Source organism: Oppia nitens, unplaced genomic scaffold (genome assembly GCF_028296485.1).
Source record: "Oppia nitens isolate AA-2021 unplaced genomic scaffold, nextdenovo-longstitch-racon4-pilon3 scaffold33_pilon_pilon_pilon, whole genome shotgun sequence".
Taxonomy (NCBI): Eukaryota; Metazoa; Arthropoda; class Arachnida; order Sarcoptiformes; family Oppiidae; genus Oppia; species Oppia nitens.
Genome location: NW_026533214.1, coordinates 509,877 through 529,451, shown reverse-complemented (window position 1 = coordinate 529,451; position 19,575 = coordinate 509,877). Strand labels below are relative to the sequence as shown.

Sequence of the window (19,575 nt, the reverse complement as noted above, 5' to 3'; positions counted from 1 at the left end):
CGTTTTGACGTCCGATTTGATGCCGTAGTAGTAGTTGTTGTCTTCGGTATTGCCGTTCATTCACTGACCGATATCGGCGATCGGTCTTCAGTCGTCGTCGTCGTCGACTTCGGCGGCAATTAATTTGATTGATTCAATGACTGAATCAAAATAGTTTTTTTTAATTATAAATCGGTCAGTAATTGTCGTATTGAAATAATCGGTAATTTTATTATTTTTTGGTCACATTTCCGATGAATTTCCGAAAAAAAAATATTTTTATTTATTATTTATTTATTTATTGTTTTTGTTTTGAAATAAATATAGTATTGAATAAATAAACTGATAATAAACTACTATTTTGGTCCCATTTCTTACTATTATTGGCTAATAGTTAGTCAATGAGTTGTTGACTGTATGAAAAAGGTACAAAAAACTATAAATGCATTGAACTATATGAACGCCAAATGGGCGCCAAATTCAAAGCGACTATCAATTGAAATAAAAATTATATATTAATATATTTTTTAAAAAATTATTAATTATTATAAATATATAAATAATATTTAGCTTAAAATAATTTTTTTTTTAATATAATAAACTAAAAACATATTTTAATTTCTATTAATTTTCATTAATTAAAAAAATCATATAATAAATATGCAACAATTTTTTTAGTTGATTTTTTTTACATTAAATAATAATAGCCCTTATTTAAGATAATATTATAATTAAATAGTTTTTAATTATATAAAAATATTATATATAAAAATATATATTATATATATATATATATTGAAATTATTATACACCATATGTATATACAGTATATATATTAGATGTAAATATAATAATAATAATAATAATAATAATAATTAAAATTCAATTAACAATCTAAAACATATTATAATTAGATAAAAATTATTTCAATTAAATAAAAACAATAAAATGATAGCACAAATATTTAATATTTTATCTTGTACATATAATCAATCCACTTATAAAAGTAATAATAATAATAATAATAATAATAATAATAATAATAATAATAATAATAATAATAATAATAATAATAATAATAATAATAATAATAATAATAATAATAATAATAATAATAATAATAATAATAATAATAATAATAATAATAATAATAATAATAATACAATGAAAATGAAAATATATATATAAACCAGTTAAGAATGCTAGAAAGCATTTTCAGAAAAAAAACTTGAATATCATTTAAAATCATTAGTTTGTATAATTATAGCGGCTATATAGTATAATACATATAATCTTATAATGTCAAAATATACTCAACTTTAGTCATGTAAAGGATTAAATGACTCATTATGACAAAATATACTCAACTTTAGTCATATGGGGAATCAAATGACTCATTATGACAAAATAAACTCAACTATAGTCATATGGGGAATCAAATGACTCATTATGACAAAATATACTCAACTATAGTCATAAGGGGAATCAAATGACTCATTATGACAAAATATACTCAACTTTAGTCATATGGGGAATCAAATGACTCATTATGACAAAATAAACTCAACTATAGTCATATGGGGAATCAAATGACTCATTATGACAAAATATACTCAACTATAGTCATAAGGGGAATCAAATGACTCATTATGACAAAATATACTCAACTTTAGTCATGTAGGGTATCAAATGACTCAGTATGACAAAATATACTCAACTATAGTCATATGGGGAATCAAATGACTCATTATGACAAAATATACTCAACTATAGTCATATGGGGAATCAAATGACTCATTATGACAAAATATACTAAACTATAGTCATATGGGGAATCAAATGACTCATTATGACAAAATATACTAAACTTTAGTCATGTAGGGTATCAAATGACTCATTATGACAAAATATACTCAACTATAGTCATATGGGGAATCAAATGACTCATTATGACTAAATATACTCAACTTTAGTCATGTAGGGTATCAAATGACTCAGTATGACAAAATAAACAACTATAATGATACTTTTAAAATAATTAATTAATTTTGATCATTATAAATTATTTTTGATGATCTATACAATTCTAAACGTTCAAAATTAAATCAAATTTTTTTTAAATATTTTTGCAGCCATCTTTTGAAAAAATAAATAATAATGCTGATATATTATATATTATTTTTGATACTCTATATAATTCTAAACGTTAAAATTTTCACCTAAATTTTTTACTTTGACCGCCATTTTCTCTACGTTCCCAAAGAGATATCAAAATTTTAATGCATATTTTTATGCTTGCTTTTGATGCTCTATTCAAATCTATACTTAAAAAAAATTTTCTTAAAATTTTCTTTACTTTGGCCGCCATTTTGTCTATGTTCCCAAAGAGATATCAAAATTTTAATGCAACTTTTCAATATATTATTAGTAGTCCTCTAACCGAATCTGAAGTCAGAATTTCAAAATTCGCAAAATGAAATGCTACCCACAGACACACACACACACACACACACAAAGCCATTATAGATTTCAGTAAACAAAACTTTTCAAGTTTTTTTGAAAATAATAGTATATAAATTATAACATATATAGTCTAATAATATTTTTAATATATAATTAGGTAATAGTTTATAACTTATAAGATATCATAAAATCATTGAATTATTTAATTGTTTTATTTATTTTTAAAAAATTACTCACATTTTTTTCAAACATACAAATATAAGATATGTAATCAATTTTTATTTTATTGTCAACTCAATTGATGTCATAAAAAATATATATAAATTGATAGACAAAACAAATGCATTTCATTTACAATTATTTTCAAAAAAAACTTGAAAAGTTTTGTTTTCTGAAATCTATACGAGCCTTTTTTKTGTGTGTGTGTGTGTGTGTGTAGCAATTTTTTTGCGAATTTTGAAATTCTGACTTCAGATTCGGTTAGAGGACTACTAATAATGTATTGAAAAGTTGAATTAAAATTTTGATATTTCTTCGGGAACATGGACAAAATGGCTGCCAAAGTAAAAAAAATTTTAAGAAATTTTTTTAAAGTATAGATTTGAATAAAGCATCAAAAACAAGCATAAGAAATATGCATTAAAATTTTGATCTCTTCGGGATCATAAAGAAAATGGCGGCCAAAGTAACAAAAATTAGGTAAAAATTTTAACGTTTAGAATTGTAAAGAGCATCAAAAAAATGATATAATATTTCAGCATATTTTTTTTAAATGGCGGCAAAAGTATAAAAAAATTTTATTTAATGTATATTTGACCAGTTTTTAAATTTTTATATATTATATAGCCGCTATAACTAATGGTTTTCAATGCTATTCAAGTTTTTTTTCTGAAAATGCTTTCTAGCATTCTTAACTGGTTTTATTTTGTTGATTATTGTTGTCATTACTTTCGAGTCAGTGATAATCAGTTCCCATACCACACAAGATATCATATATTTTTTAAATAATAAGACAATTATAACAATTGGATGATTCAATTGAAACAATTTTTGTGTTACAGTTATCTATGAGATAAATGGGATTTACTGTAATTTTTTTTTTATTTTATTAGATTATTAAAAAACTACTTGAAATATACAAATGTTATCATAGATTGGGATTATCTCTACAAACAAACAAAAAATTATTATTTAATTAAATTGAATTAATCAATTGGTTTATGACTTATTTTTTATATGTAATTACAAGTGTTTTACATCAGAGACGAAAAAAAATGTAATCTTAGATAAAAATGAAATTAAAATTAATAATTAAATAATGAAAACGAAATGAATTGATTGATTGATTGGCAAAAAAAAATTTATATATGTATTAAAAGACTTTGAGATCAAAGAAACTAATGATTGAAACAATTGAATGAATGACAAATCAAAGACCAAGAAGTAGTAGTAGTTTTTAGCCAAAGAAGTAGAAGAAGAAGATGTTGTCATCGTTTAGCCGATTGACGATTGTTTGGACACAACTACTACTGTTGTTGTTGTTGGTCGCCATCAATGGTCAACAACTTCAACAACAATGTATGTGTGAACTGATTGAAATAAAAAGAGTTTTCTTATCTTTAAAAAAATAAATATTTTTTTTGTTTGTGTCCTAAAAAATAACTAAAAAATTCAGATAAAAATTCATAGAATATGAACACTAAGGACGTCCAGATTAATGTCGGCGACGAAGGATCGTTCAGATTGTTCATCGAAAAGTTAGTGAATAAATAAATACATAATTAGTAGTAGTAGTGGTAGTAGTAGTAGATATTTTTTATTACTTAGTTTTTTATAAAAATATTTTTAAATAGAATTTATGTTAATTTATTATTAATTACTTTATTGTTATTTAGAATAATAAATTCAATACAATTAAATATTATATAACTTAGTAATTAATATTTAAAAATACATTTATCTCATTATATTTTTTCACATAGAAAATATACATTAATTAATTTTGTAAATATTATATTTTTGTAAAAATTTATGTTATAATTTAACTATAAATTTTGATGGAAATTAATATTATTGAAATGCTTTTATTGTTTATATTTTGATTACTTAATTGTTTTATTATTATTTAAAAAAAAATAAAATAAATTTTCTAATGATTTATTTTTATGTGTTTAATTCAATAACTAAAGCAATTAATTATTTGTAATTATTATCACAAAATATTTATTTTATGTATGATTAATGAAAATTAAAACATTTATAATAACAATTCAAAAATATTATTAATAATAATAAAATAATAACTAATCATTCAAATGTAACAAAAATTTTGCAAAAATAATAATAAAAAATTAGTTACACTATAATAATAATAAAAACAATTATATTTAGTTACTAAAAATTGTTTTAGGTTTTCCAATGTTTCATTCCTTTGTATTATATTCCCAACAAAATTCCTTATTTCCCTTTTCACTGGTAATTCCCAGAGAATCAATTTAATTGTGACATAAATATAACTTTCGGAACACTAAACAACTTATTTTTATTATTTGTTATTTTAAACTATATTTTTTGATTTTTTTAAATAAATTAATTTATAGGTTTAAAATTTAGGTTTTTGAATTTAAATTTTTATTCAAAATATTTACTAATATTTATTGTAATAATATATATTATATAATCGCGTATATTTTAGACTGAAAATAAAATAATATCCATATTACCGGAAAATTTGACATATTTTTGCAGAGAACTTCCCTCCCTTAAGTAATAACAAACCCTAATTTTTTTACTTATATAATATTTTTGTTAAAATAAAATTCTGATATAAATTCTATTCCATATCTATAAAATATATTTAATAATAATTTTGAATTTATTATATATGAGATTTTTTTTACTAATAATGTATTTATCATTATTTCTATTTATATTGATTGTAAATTATTCTAATTGCTATGAAATTGAAAATTTTGAAATTGAAGAAATCATACCATTGAACACAACTGAGGTATTAATTAGATTAAATTAATTAAATAATTAATAAAAGTCAATAATAATAAAAATAATTATTTATTTTATTTTTTAAAAATTATTAATAGGAAATATTGGCTAAACTTTCGGAACTGCCATTTGATTCTTGGATTGAAAACAACGACAACAACAATATTACTGATGATAATAATGATGACGAGTTTATTATTATAAATAAGACTGTTATCAGAGAAAATCAATTGAATCTGACGGCACCCAATGTTTTTCTTAAACCATTTATGTTAGACAACACTTTTAACATAACATACCTATTGGATACTCTTGAAACAATCAGCTCTACAAACACCAACACCAGCTCAACAACAATTTCTCCGACTATATTACTTAATCTAATATCCGATGAAATTAAAACCAAATTTAAATCAATTAATAATTTTTCTATATATGACAACTTGATTGAAGATGATATTGCTGATCCAAAAACAATTACTACCAAAACAAACAGTTCCTATAGTTTGTTCAAAAACATTACAAGGAATATACCCACCGGTGATCTAATCAATGGAAATAATCTACAAATTGAAATCTGGATGCTAGTTTTCCATAATGTTAAATTGAGCTATAATCTTACTATCATAAATAATGTTAATTGTTTATCTTATTCAACTTTTTCTATTTTCTTAAATACACAAAAATGTACCAATTATTATCTAGATAACTCAGCTTGCCAATCGCTTAGATGTCAATTAACTGTTACATTTGAATTGGATATCGGTTTGAAACCTTATATTATTATTAATGGCAATAATAATAATAATAATTCATCATCGCATCAACAATTGGTAATTAGATATATTATTGTTTGTCTATTTTTGGTTAGTTTATTTTTTGTTGATTTAATTTAATGATTTATTTTAGAGTTAATTATTATAGTTAATAATTATTTTCAATAATTAATAAATAGTATTAAGTTGTTGATAAGTAGTTGATTTATTGTTTAGTTATTTTATTTATGTAATAATTACTAATATTATAGTTTATTTTTTATTAATTATTATTAATAATTTAGATAATATTATTTAATTATTAATATGATAAATATTGTAATGAATTTTTACAGTAGTAACTATAGCACCAATAGTTTACATGTACTAATTTTATTATTTAATAATTTTTTTTATTAAATATTATTATTAATTGTTTATTTAGAAAAATTGTAAAACTTTATATAATATCAATTTATATGTATATTATTTTTATTATTAATCAATAAAATAAAATATTTAATTAAACTATTTTTTATGTTATTATTTATTATAATAATATAAATTTGTCTGAAAATAGGTTAAAAACTTTTGAGATCACATACTAGATATAGTTGTCTAATATCCCTCTCTCTGTCTCTCTCTCTGTCTCTCTCTCTCTCTCTCTCTGTCTCTCTCTCTCTCTGTCTCTCTCTGTCTCTCTGTCTCTCTCTCTGTCTCTCTCTCTCTCTCTCTCTCTGTTTAAAGATTAGATTGTTTCAACACACCCCCACAAATACACATAAAATAATTTATATTAAATTAGATTGAAATAATTTTATAAATAATTAATTTTTATTTTTTTCAATATCAGTCAAAAAACACAAATTTTTTTTAATCTATACAAATTTAGTTTTATAATAATTATCAACTAAATTATAATTTATAACTTTTAACGAAACTAACAACAACAACAAAAAAAAACAATTTTTTTTAATCAACAAAATTATACAATAATTATATTATTAATTAATTAGCAAAAAATTTAATCAAGATTTACATAATAAATCAATCAATATAAAACAATTTTAAACAATTAAATAATATTTATTACTATTATATTAATTAATTAATAATTGAAAAAAATGAGTGCAATTTTTAATAATACGGTAATAATAATAATAATAATACTAACAAAACAACAATAACTGATAAAATACTAGACTATTGTTTAATACAAATTATTTAGTGATTTAGTTATTATTATTGTTATTATTATTATTATATAGTTTTGCTATTAATATATATATAATAATTCAAACAACTAACTACCTTGTGGTTCAATTATTACGCGCGTGCATCGCGTGCTGCATGTGTTTATGTGTGTGTGTATGCACTACAATGTGTGAGTGTGTTTGGTGTCTGTGTGTGTGTGTGTGTGTGAGCGATGACTAGACTGTTAACGTCATAAATCGGGAAATCGATTGCAATCTTCCCGATAGTCGACAGGAATTTCGAACAACGAGTCGGGAATGTTGTCGTCCAACTCAAACAACAGGAATGTTATGCGCGCCGTCACTGTCGGCAGTATAGGTATGTCTGGTAAATGAGTGGGTGAGTGAGTAAGTGATAGATCAGATAATTAGACAAATAGTTAGTAATAATAATAATGAAAAATAATTTACCGATTTTGACTGGAAATCCTGGCGGGAGTTTCATGACTACAAATTGTCTGAGTTTATGAAAATGTTTGAACGGTGCCATCACTTCCAGTACGTTAAGCAACGAGTCTACTGTCATCGGGAAGTCCTGACTCTATATATATATATATGTCACAAACAAACAAACAATTAGTATACAACATATACAACATCAGTGGACAGTCATATATATATATATATATTGTATATCATCACACATACCATTGCTAGTGTAGCCTTGAATGCCTTTACCGACTCTTTGCAAACAGGCTGCCGACCCAGTGGCCGATGCTGTCCAGGAGCTGCACGTATATACTCGTCCCAAGTAACCGAAGTGGTCGGCGGCGGTGTCAGCGAACGGCGTCGCTGAACAGCAGCCGTTGTTGTTGCTGTTGCCGCTAACGTCGGTTCAATTGTTAGATTATCATTACCACCGCCGCCGCCATCACCACCACCTATAGCTGCCTGTCCATTGTTGGCGGCGGCAACAACACCGGTAGCGGCGGCCGCGGCACCGCCTTTGGTCAGACTTTCGATAATAGCCTTATTTTTTTGTAGATCTTCGTCGGACAGATGTTCGCGTCGTTTACGCGATTCAAGATACAGACCCGATATCGAATAGAAGTCGGCCATAAACGAACCGACCCGTTCGGATCGGTCTTCACGCCACAGCCAACCGGACTGCGCCCGCGAAAATTGTATAGCTTTTGTAGACATTTGTGCGGCAACTATATCGCTGGACATTAACATATCGACTTCGTCGTCGATTTCGCCGTCAGATTCTTCATAGCGTACCCGTTGATAGCAACGAAGTTTGTTGTCCACTACTACCAGAGATTCGGATGGCTTAGCCATACCAGAGAATAGGAAGGATACGTCGCCGCGTTCCCAACGCATATCGGAAAAGTCGACCAAAGTTGTGTCCAATCGTATTGACGAACCTTTTTTATGTATACGACACACGTCCGACGGTAATACTCGACTGACCAGCGGTACTGTGTGTATTGTTAGTAGTTAATAACCGTACGATTAATACCCGTGTGTTTCGGGTCGGGATAGGGCTGGGGATAGGGATGTATGTACTACTACTACTACTACTGACCCCACGATTGAAAGTCCCATTTGAGTTCCAGACGAAAGTTTTGCATCTTATTCAGGGCCCGTATGAGATCCGGCCGACGGCAGTCCATTTGGTCGCGCGATTGACGTTTAAGTTTGCGTAACAATGATGTAACTGATCGGATGGGATGGACAACAAAATAAAACAAAAAAAAAATAGAAAACAAATCATTCATTAATCAGATCGGTTATCGGCGGCGGCTGCGGCACCATAACCGCGGACACCAACACTACTACTACTACTACTATTGTATAATACTAACTGGTTTGTCGGTCACCGTAGCTGATGGCTTCGGCCAGCGGACTCCAGCCCTGGATGTTCTTGCATTTGACTGGAGCCGAATGGGCTAACAATAGCTGAATAACGTCCCGATGGCCAAGCATTACGGCCAAATGTAACGGTGTATTGCCTGTATGTATGGGCGGGCGATAGATAGTAGTGGACAAACAAAACAAAAATTGAAACCCGATTGACCCGTAAAACAATCAATCAAAACAGTTAATCAGTACATACCGTGCGGATCCTTAAGCTGGACGTCGTAGCGGCGAACAAGTTGGGCAATACGTCTGAGATCGCCGTCAAAGACGGCCGCGTGAAGAGCGTAACGGTCGGCGATGTCTTTGGCGTCGTCTTCTTCTTCTTCATCATCGTCTTCGTTGTCTTCATCTTCTTCTTCATCGTCAGCAGAATTGTTGGTCTTATTATTGGCGATCAACTCTTTCTTCTTGTTGTTGTTGTTGTTCTTCACTACCACTGCAGCCGCCGTTGACTGCTTTGTTGGCCAGTGTTTAGCTGTGTCTTCAGCCGCGACCGCCGCTGTTGTTGTCGTCGTCGCCGCCGGCGTGCGGTGTTTGACGTCACAGACGGACATGTTTTATATGAACGCAGGGCTCAGTCAGTCAGTCAGTGAAATGAATCAGTTATTAGACAACAACTTCTTGAGCGCAGCCGTCAGTCAGTCAGTCGTTGTTGTCGTCGTTATTGTGAAACAAATGGTGACCACAGATGACGACATATATTAATATATATTACTTGTAGTACTTATATGTGTATCTAATAGTACCATATGTTCGATACAATATATGTGTATTAGATATATGGCTTGAACAGTACGTTAATTTGGTACCTATTTATATACTGTATATATATATTTATTTTGTTTGCTTAGTATCTAAATAAGTACCTAATGTTCGATGTATAGGTATTACATTGAAATCAAATAGTTGTATCTATCGATGATTTAGTACTATTCTAAAGTAGACTGTTTGTGTGTGTGTGTATGTGTTAACTATTGATTGATTTTTAGTTTATTAACAATAAATAATGTAATTATTTGTTTGTTTGATATGTATATATATATATGTAATATAAAAATGGTCGATATTTTCGATTAATATAAATTACATATAAAATCTATGTAGTAATTCATTGATATATTAGTACCTTTTTATTGTTAGTGTTTAGGCTTAAAATTATTACAAAAAAAAAATATTATTTAAATAAAAAATAGTTTTTTTTATATTATAATTTCCTAAAAAAATTAATTAATTTTATAAATTTTTATATAATTAAATATTTAAAAAATAATAATTATAGTTATTATTAATAAATATAGATAATTGTATTAAAAAATAAAATAAAAACTATTATTTGTTCTAATCTAACAAAACTATTTGAATTTAATTAAAAAAATTTTTGATTTGAATTAAATTTATAATATATAGAAATATAAAAAAAATTAATTAAAATAACAATCATAAAATTGTCAAAAAATTTAATTGATAATATTAGTAAAAAAAATAAATTAAAGTCATGTAGTAGTAGTAAAATTTGTGTTAAAAAAATTATATAATAAAAAATTGCTTTTATTAATTAATTATAATTTTATTGTCATTTATATGCATAAAAATATTTATTACATATTATTATAGATAATAAAAATATTAAACTAGTGTATAGATTACATATAAAAAGTTTAAAGATAACTATCAAAAAATAGTTATATAAAAACTAAAATACATGTGTAAGATAAAAAAATTATATATTAAACAAAATTAAATTAAATTTTGTAATAATTATTATTAAATGATTTTATTTTATTTTTTTTACCAGTATGTTTTATTTATTTGAAAATCAACCCAATGAAAAAGTTTATAAAAAAAATTATTATTAATTAATAATTGAATTTAATAATTAATTAGCTAAAGTACTTTTTCATTTCTATATAGTGTAAAAAACAAATTTATTTTCTATATATTTTTTTAATAGTAGTCTAACAGTCCAAGTGTTTGGTTTAAAAAAAAAAATTATTTGAAAATAAATTGAAAAAAAACACAATTAAAAAATGTTTATTAGTATTAAACAATTTCTAGTAATTTGTTTATTATTATCTTTAATATGTATTTCCTATACTAATGGACAGGCGTTTGCATTTCAAGAAGGTATTTAATATTATTATTATTTTTTAATATAAATTAAAAAATTAATAAAATTAATAATTTTAATAATATAATTATCTTAGTTTATAATACTGAATGTATTAAACTTTATATATATATATTATAATTTATAATTTAAATTTAAATATATATATCTTTATATTACAGTTAAAAATTATTTTGTTTTTTTAATATAATATATTAGCCTATATCCAGTATAAATATATTAAAAAAAAAGTGTAATGTCACCATTATGTTATATAATGTTAATACAAAGGGGGGGGGTTGGTGGGGGGTGAATATGGCAAAAATATCCCCCACCCTCTCTCATAATAGTTTAATAGCTAATAAGCTTATTGACTGAATGACTTAATTAATTAAATTAAATTAATTTTTGTTGATCTATATGTTTGAAGTATTTTTTTGAAGGTTTTTTAGATGTTATAACCCCTCCTTCCTCCACCCACCCACCCCTTCCCCTTCCCCTCCATAACTATTACTAAATAATAATTTTTTTTGTTGGTTATAATACAATATTTTTTCCCCAAATAATTTCCGATAGACATTAATTAATTAATTATTTGTTTGTTTGTTTGATATGTGTTTGTAATATATAAAAATGGTCGACTAATTTTCGATTAATATAAATCATATATAAAATCAATGTAATAATTCATTGATATATTAGTACCTTTTTATTGTTAGTGTCTAGGTTTAAAATTATTACAAAAAAAATATTTAAATAAAAAATAGTACCTTTTCTATTGTTAGTGTTTATGTATTTGTATTTAGGTTTAACATTATTACAAAACTTTTTTAAATAAAACTTATTATTTAAATTAAAAAAAAAATTTTTTTCCTAAATATTATAATTGATTTCCTTAAAAAAAATAATTAATTTTCTAAATTTTTATATAACTAAAATTTTTAGAAATATATATATATATTATATATTATAAATTTTTTAAAATAATAATAATAATAATAAACAATTAATTATAGATTATTATTAATAAATAAAGATAATTAAAAAAAACTAATAAAATCTATTATTTATACTAATCTAACAAAAATAAAAAAAATTTTTTTTATTGAATTAATTTCTATTATAATATAATTAATTATTTTTGTTTTATATATTTATTATATATTAATTATATCATAAATATATAGAGGACAATGATTACAGGGGTCCCAACTAATTAATTATTTGTTTTATATTTATTACATATTAATATATATTAATATATATATAGAGGACAATGATTACAGGGGTCCCAACTAATTAATTATTTGTTTTATATTTATTATATATTAATATATATTAATATATATATAGAGGACAATGATTACAGGGGTCCCAACTAATTAATTATTTGTTTTATATTTATTATATATTAATATATATTAATATATATATAGAGGACAATGATTACAGGGGTCCCAACTAATTAATTATTTGTTTTATATTTATTATATATTAATATATATATATCATATATATAGAGGACAATGATTACAGGGGTCCCAACTATGTTAAGCAATGGTGTTGCGGTGGAAGCGGTTATTGTCATCGGAATCTAATGCCACCGAAATTCCAGATATTCGACGATCAGGACACCTGTTTGAACACTTGTCGACAGGGATATTGTATGGCTGTTGACGATAAAAATTTGGAAAGATTTACAGAAAAACCTAAACAAGTCGATTATGATCTTGATGAAAACGATTAGACTGGTAATGATTGGATTAATGGATTAAGGATTAAGGATTAAGGATTAAGGATTAAGGATTAAGGATTAAGGAATTTGGATTTTATGATATACGATTATATGGTTATGTTATGTACTATTTATATATAGTTATAATTGGTTATTAGTTAGTTAGTTACAATAATAATAATAATAAATTTTTGTTTTTAATATTAATAAATTTGTTTGATCTAATGTGATTTTTTATTTATTTATTTATATATGTATATTGTTGTTATATAATTATAATTATGTGTGTATATGTATGTGTGTATATGTATGTGTGTATATGTATGTGTGTATATGTATGTGTATATATGTATGTGTGTATATGTATGTGTGTGTATATGTATGTATGTGTATATTGTTTTGAATGTATTTATATTAATTTAATTTTAAATTAGATTTATGTTTTATATGCAGAAGTTAGGTATTCAATAATAAAATAATTAAATGAATAAAACTAAACTATTATTTATTAAAGTTTTAAAATATTTACAACAAAAAAATTATAAAAAAAATAAAAACAAGTAATTTCAAAATATATTTTCTATTTCACATTAATAAATAAAATGGAGTTAAAATTTAATTTAACTTTTTTATTTGTAGTACTTTTTATTAAATATTTGTGCAGTACGTCATTGAAAGTTTTTAAGTAATTAATAAAAATAAATAAAAAAATTTTTAAGACTTATACTATAATAGGAGACTAATTAAGTCTATTTGTTTTAAAAATTTTTATAAAAATAAAAATGTTTATTATTAAAACATTTCTATTAATAATTTTATTATTTATTTTATCTGTTTTATGTGAAGAAATTAATGAAAAAGGTAAATTATTTAAATATATTATAATTATAAAAATAATAATAAATATAATGTACTTTATATACTGTATAAATATATAATTATTTTAGGTTTAGGAATTTAGGTTAACCAATACTTGTATAATACACATATACTATTAATACACATACATTTATATACAAGCATATATATATATATATATACATACATAGATAGATACATACCGTACATACATATATACATACAAACATACATACATAAATACATACACACATAAATACACACATACACAAAATACTCATACATACATATACATACACACACACATACAGTACATACACACATACATTTATATACACGCATATATATACACACATACATAGATAGATACATACATACATACATACATAAATACACACACACACACACACACATACACACACACACACAAACATACACAAACATACACAAAATACACACACATACACAAACATACTCAAACATACACACACATACACACACACACATAGATACACACACATACAGTACATACACATACATATACACACAATTTTTATGTTATTCTAAATTATAATTTTTGATTGTATTGTATTATAATTTTATTTTTTTTAAACTTAACTATTATAATATAAATTAATAATAATATAATAGTTGTATTTAATGTATATTTATATGCTTTAAATAGTTATTATTGAATTGTAATTTATTTTATTTTTTTTATTAATAAAATAATTGTTGAACTAAAATGGCGTCAAAATTAAATTGATTAATTAATTAATTAATTGAATAAGTAATTAATTATATAAATATATATTTAATTAATTATTAGATCAAATATTTTATAAATAAATAAATTAATTAAGATATTATTAGAAATTAAAAAAAATAATACTGTAAATCAATTATTATAAATTTAATTATCTTATAAATAGTTAATTTTGTTATATATATATATATAAATTTATATAATAAATAACAATTATATTATATTTACTGTATAATACAGTATTATTATTTTTTATAACAATAAGATTACAGTACAATATATATATACTATTAGTTTTCAAAATCATTGTGTAATATCTTTAATATTATATAAATATAAATATATATATAATATACAGTATATATGATAATGAAAATATTAATTATTTTTTTTTGTTGGTTACTGTAGTAATAATAATATTACTGATATAAAAATAAAAGTAAAAAAATACAACAATTTGAACGTAAATGTTATGTTTTAATACAATAATAAGTTATACAATGATATATAAAAAAAATTATGTTAAAATTAATTAACAACTAAAATATGATTTTTATAACAAAAAAAAATTAACTAAAATATATTAAATAAAATACTAATAATTGTTGTATTAATTATTATTAAATATATTTGTTATATCATATATATATATGATTTTAAGGATACTTATTATTATTATTATTAAATTGCAACAAAAATTGCTTGGTCATTTTGTGATTGTGCTTATAAATAATATTAATAATTTATTATTGTTAAGTGTTGTAATAATTTTATTGTTGTATTTATGTTTATTTTTTTTATGAAAAATAAAACATTGTTTTTTAAAAAAAACAACAAAATAATAACCAAAAAAAATTATTTTATTAATTTGTTATTTAATTTGTTATTCAAATATAAAATATAGATTATTAAATTTTTTTTATAAATTTTATTTAATTAATTTTTTTAAACATAATCAACAAGTAATAAATTAATTTTATTATATGTATTATAAAACTTATAATAATAATAATAATTATTTTTTGTTAATTATTATTATTATCTAAAAAAAATGAACCGACATTTTAATATATAATATAATACAGTATAATATAAAATGTATAATAATATGTTTGATATATCTATTTATTAAATTATTATTTATATAATCAAAAAAAAATCAAATAAATTCAATTTAATCAACAACAAAAAATCAATAATTTAATTATTTGTGTTTTTTATATAATAATCAATAATTCAATAAGTGTTTGAAATATTCTAGTAGTGATTATTTTTTTTTAAAAAAAAAATCAATAATAATAATAATTTTTTTTTGAATGTTAAAACAATGACCAAAAAGGAGAGACCCCTTAAATGTTTAAAATATGTTGCCTATGGCTTATGTATCGTATGTGTTGTATCGTTGATAGTTGTACTGGCCTTACAAACCCCACCGTCTAACCAATCACCTAATAGTGTATATTTATTATATACCGAAATGAACAGGGTAAATTATTTATTTATTTATTTAAAAAAACAATTAAATGCTATATGACTATATGACTAACCATTGAAAAAAAAATATTAAAAACAATTTAAAAAAATTTTTTTTTTAAACTATTATTTATTAGCCAAAATGTACAAAAAAAAATAATTTTTATGTCTTAAATAATTAAATTATAATAATAATAATCAAAAATTAATTTTACAAAATTGTTTTTAAATATACTAGTATATTAATAATAATAATAAATATTTATACTATTTAAAATTTTAATTATAGTTAAAAAATGTTAAATATATATTAAACTATATATATTTAACATTTTTTAAGTAAATATATTTATATTAATAAATAGCTTATAATTGTTATAATAGTTACTAATATATAATATATAAAAATATATATTTATAAAATAAACAATATATGTTTAAATTAATATCTATTTAATAATAATAATAATAATAATAATTGATTTAATTTATATTGTATTTTATAACAGAAAACATTTACTGGACTATTGGTAACGTTCGGTGTGATCGGTATAGTCGTCCAATTGATAGCTATGTTCGGTATATTCAAACAACACTACTGGTCGCTAATCGGCTACAGTATAGTGACCAGTATAATGGCCGGTCTGTGTCTGGCCGCTGCCATTATCGGCCAAATCGGACTTAGCAGCTACAACAGCAACAGCATCGGCAGCTATGCCGGTGTCTGGTATCTGACTGTCCTGTTGTTTGTCTGTTCCGCGACTACCAGTTCACTGGCCAAACGTTTGCGCCAGTTGGCCAAATCGACCAGTACGATTGTCTACGTAGATCCGATGACCAATCAAAATGTTATCTACCAGGTCCCGAGTGGTCGGACTACATATTTGGTACCGGGTGGTCAACAACAACAGCAATTACAAGCACCTGGTGGTGATGGTACTAGTAGTCTACCGGTTAATCAACCAATCGGTAGTTACGGACCATACCATCAGCAGCAACAGCAACGGCAGTCTCCTACTGGAGTTCCCGATCATCAGCCGTTTGGCGGATTTCCCGTCGGTTATGGACAACATCCGGGAATGATAATCAATCCGGCAATTGGTCAACAATACGGTGAAGCCGGGCCATCATCATCGTCATCGGCGGCTTATATTGGCGGTCATGGCTATGGCTATCCGCCACCACATGTGATGCCCAACGAAGCGCCGCCCAGTTATGAACCGCCAGGTGTTTCGTCACCGCATTATAATACAAACCCGACAAACAATGATAACAACACCGATGATAATACTAACCGACCGGAGGAGGTGTTTGTACCCCCTGTTGTCTCATCGGGTAAAACAATGCCACCCGAACCCCATTGGAGATCATAAAAACACATATTACTTATTAAATATATTTATTTTTTTTAAACAAAACACATTTATATGGAAAATAATTTTGTTTATATTTTGTAAAATATTTTTTGTTTGTTTGTTAATTATTATTATGTATTTTATTTTCTAAATAAATTAATTGCTTATCATATTATGAATATTTATTTATAAATAGTAATAATAATTAATAGTATTATAATTTTTTTGTGTAAATTTTTATTTTAAAAAAATTTAAAATAATAAATAGATATGTTTTAAACAAATAAAAATATTATTTAATTAATTTGTTAAAATTGTTTTATTATTTTTTTTGTTATCAATAGATAGCAAAAAAAATTCCTACTAATAAATTATAACTTTTTTTTACAAAATCAACAAGTAATAAATTTATTTCATTGTATATATATATACATACAGTATATATATATATATATTTATTTTTATTATTTTTATTTATTTTTTATATATTACTTATTATATATTTTTTTTTGTCTATAAATCAATAATAATAATAATAATAATTTCAATCAACAACAACAACAACAGCAAAATTATGACCAAAACTGATAAACCGTTTAAATGTCTGAAATATTTTTCGTACGGCTTATGTATCATATGTGTCGTTACGTTAATTGTTGTACTGGTTTTACAATCGCCCCGATCTAGCGATAGATCAAATGCACAATATTTTCTATATATTTATATGCACAAGGTAAATGTTTAAAATTATTTTTTTAAAAATAAATTTTTAACTAAAAGACAAACAATTATTAAAAAATTACAATAAATTTAATAGTGTTATCTTAATTAGCAAAAAAAATAAATAAAATAGATATCATTTAAATAGATATTAAATATTATTTAATTATTAATTGAATTTTTTTTAAGCATAAATAACATTATTATTATTATTTTCCTTATATTTGATGATAAATTAATTTTAACAATTTGTTTTTTTGTAAAATAAAATAAATATTTTTTGAATATTATACTAAAATATTTACTAAATTTATTATTATTATTATTATTATTATTATTAATAGTAGTAGTAGTATTAGTAGTAATAGTAGTAGTAGTAGTAGTAGTAGTAGTAGTAGTAGTAGTAGTAGTATTAGTAGTAATAGTAGTAGTAGTAGTAGTAGTAGTAGTAGTAGTAGTAGTAGTAGTAGTAATAATAATAATAATAATCCAATTTAATAAACTAGAGTTTTAATTTTAATTGTCAAAAATAATTATGTAAACCAATTATAAATATAATAATAACAAGTTTTTTAATATTTAAGGAAACATTTGCAACACTACTGATAGCGCTCGGTGTGATCGGTATAGTCATACAGTTTGTAGCCGTTTACGGTATATTCAAACAAAACTATTGGTCACTAATCGGCTACAGTATTGTGGCCAGTATACTGGCCGGACTGTGTCTGGGGGCAGCATTTGTCGGCCAAATTGGTTACAGCAATCAGCTAACCGGCAGCTATGCCGGTGCCTGGTTGCTGACTATACTGTTGTTTGCCAGTTCGGGTACGGCCAGTCAACTGGCCAAACGTTTGCGCAAATTGGCCAAATCAACGAGTGTTGTCTACGTTGATCCTATGACCAATGAAAATGTTATCTATCCAGGAGTGGTACCCAGTGGTGGTCGTAGTACAACATATCTAGTATCGGGTGGTCAACAACAACAACAACAGCCGGCACTGGGTATTGATAGCAGCACTAGTAGTCTATCTAATCAGCCAATGGGCTCATACGGACAGCCGTATCAGCAGCAGCAGCGGTCGTCTCCTACTGGTGATCCCTATCATCAGCCGTTTGCTGGATATCCCGGTTATCCGACACCACCGGGTTTTCCCGCTTATGGACAACATCCGGGAATGTTAATCAATCCGGCAATTGGTCAACAATACGGAGTAGCCGGGCCATCATCATCAGCATCGGGTTATA

The 19,575-nt window shown here is 24.4% G+C and overlaps 3 protein-coding genes across 3 annotated transcripts; 2 read left to right on the top strand and 1 right to left on the bottom strand.

The window, feature by feature from the left end:
- Nucleotides 1–7,515: 7,515 nt before the first annotated feature.
- On the bottom strand, nt 7,516–10,000 carry LOC128956896 (ankyrin repeat domain-containing protein 13C-like). The gene is made up of 6 exons (XM_054302612.1): nt 9,513–10,000; nt 9,262–9,408; nt 8,982–9,113; nt 8,102–8,874; nt 7,865–7,994; nt 7,516–7,778 (listed from the first exon to the last, which is right to left on the bottom strand). The coding sequence occupies exons 1-6, from the start codon at nt 9,868–9,870 to the stop codon at nt 7,645–7,647; spliced, it is 1,674 nt and encodes a 557-aa protein (XP_054158587.1). The 5' UTR covers nt 9,871–10,000; the 3' UTR covers nt 7,516–7,644.
- Nucleotides 10,001–11,268: 1,268 nt separating this feature from the next.
- On the top strand, nt 11,269–13,335 carry LOC128956918 (uncharacterized). Its single transcript, XM_054302635.1, has 2 exons — nt 11,269–11,440; nt 12,944–13,335. Exons 1-2 carry the CDS (start codon nt 11,344–11,346, stop codon nt 13,168–13,170), a joined length of 324 nt encoding a protein of 107 aa, XP_054158610.1. The 5' UTR covers nt 11,269–11,343; the 3' UTR covers nt 13,171–13,335.
- A 2,773-nt stretch (nt 13,336–16,108) lies between these two features.
- On the top strand, nt 16,109–17,628 carry LOC128956900 (uncharacterized). The gene is made up of 2 exons (XM_054302616.1): nt 16,109–16,268; nt 16,765–17,628. Exons 1-2 carry the CDS (start codon nt 16,110–16,112, stop codon nt 17,626–17,628), a joined length of 1,023 nt encoding a protein of 340 aa, XP_054158591.1. The 5' UTR covers nt 16,109.
- The last annotated feature ends 1,947 nt before the right edge of the window (nt 17,629–19,575 follow it).

Coding starts and splice junctions, on each gene's coding strand:
- LOC128956896 (XM_054302612.1), bottom strand. CDS start 9,870: ATGTCCGTCTGTGACGTCAAACACCGCACGCCGGCGGCGACGACGACA. Junction 8,875..8,981: donor ATGGGACTTTCAATCGTGGG/GTCAGTAGTAGT, acceptor CAATACACACAG/TACCGCTGGTCAGTCGAGTA. Junction 7,995..8,101: donor TCAAGGCTACACTAGCAATG/GTATGTGTGATG, acceptor ATATATATATAG/AGTCAGGACTTCCCGATGAC.
- LOC128956918 (XM_054302635.1), top strand. CDS start 11,344: ATGTTTATTAGTATTAAACAATTTCTAGTAATTTGTTTATTATTATCT. Junction 11,441..12,943: donor GGCGTTTGCATTTCAAGAAG/GTATTTAATATT, acceptor TCATATATATAG/AGGACAATGATTACAGGGGT.
- LOC128956900 (XM_054302616.1), top strand. CDS start 16,110: ATGACCAAAAAGGAGAGACCCCTTAAATGTTTAAAATATGTTGCCTAT. Junction 16,269..16,764: donor TATATACCGAAATGAACAGG/GTAAATTATTTA, acceptor ATTTTATAACAG/AAAACATTTACTGGACTATT.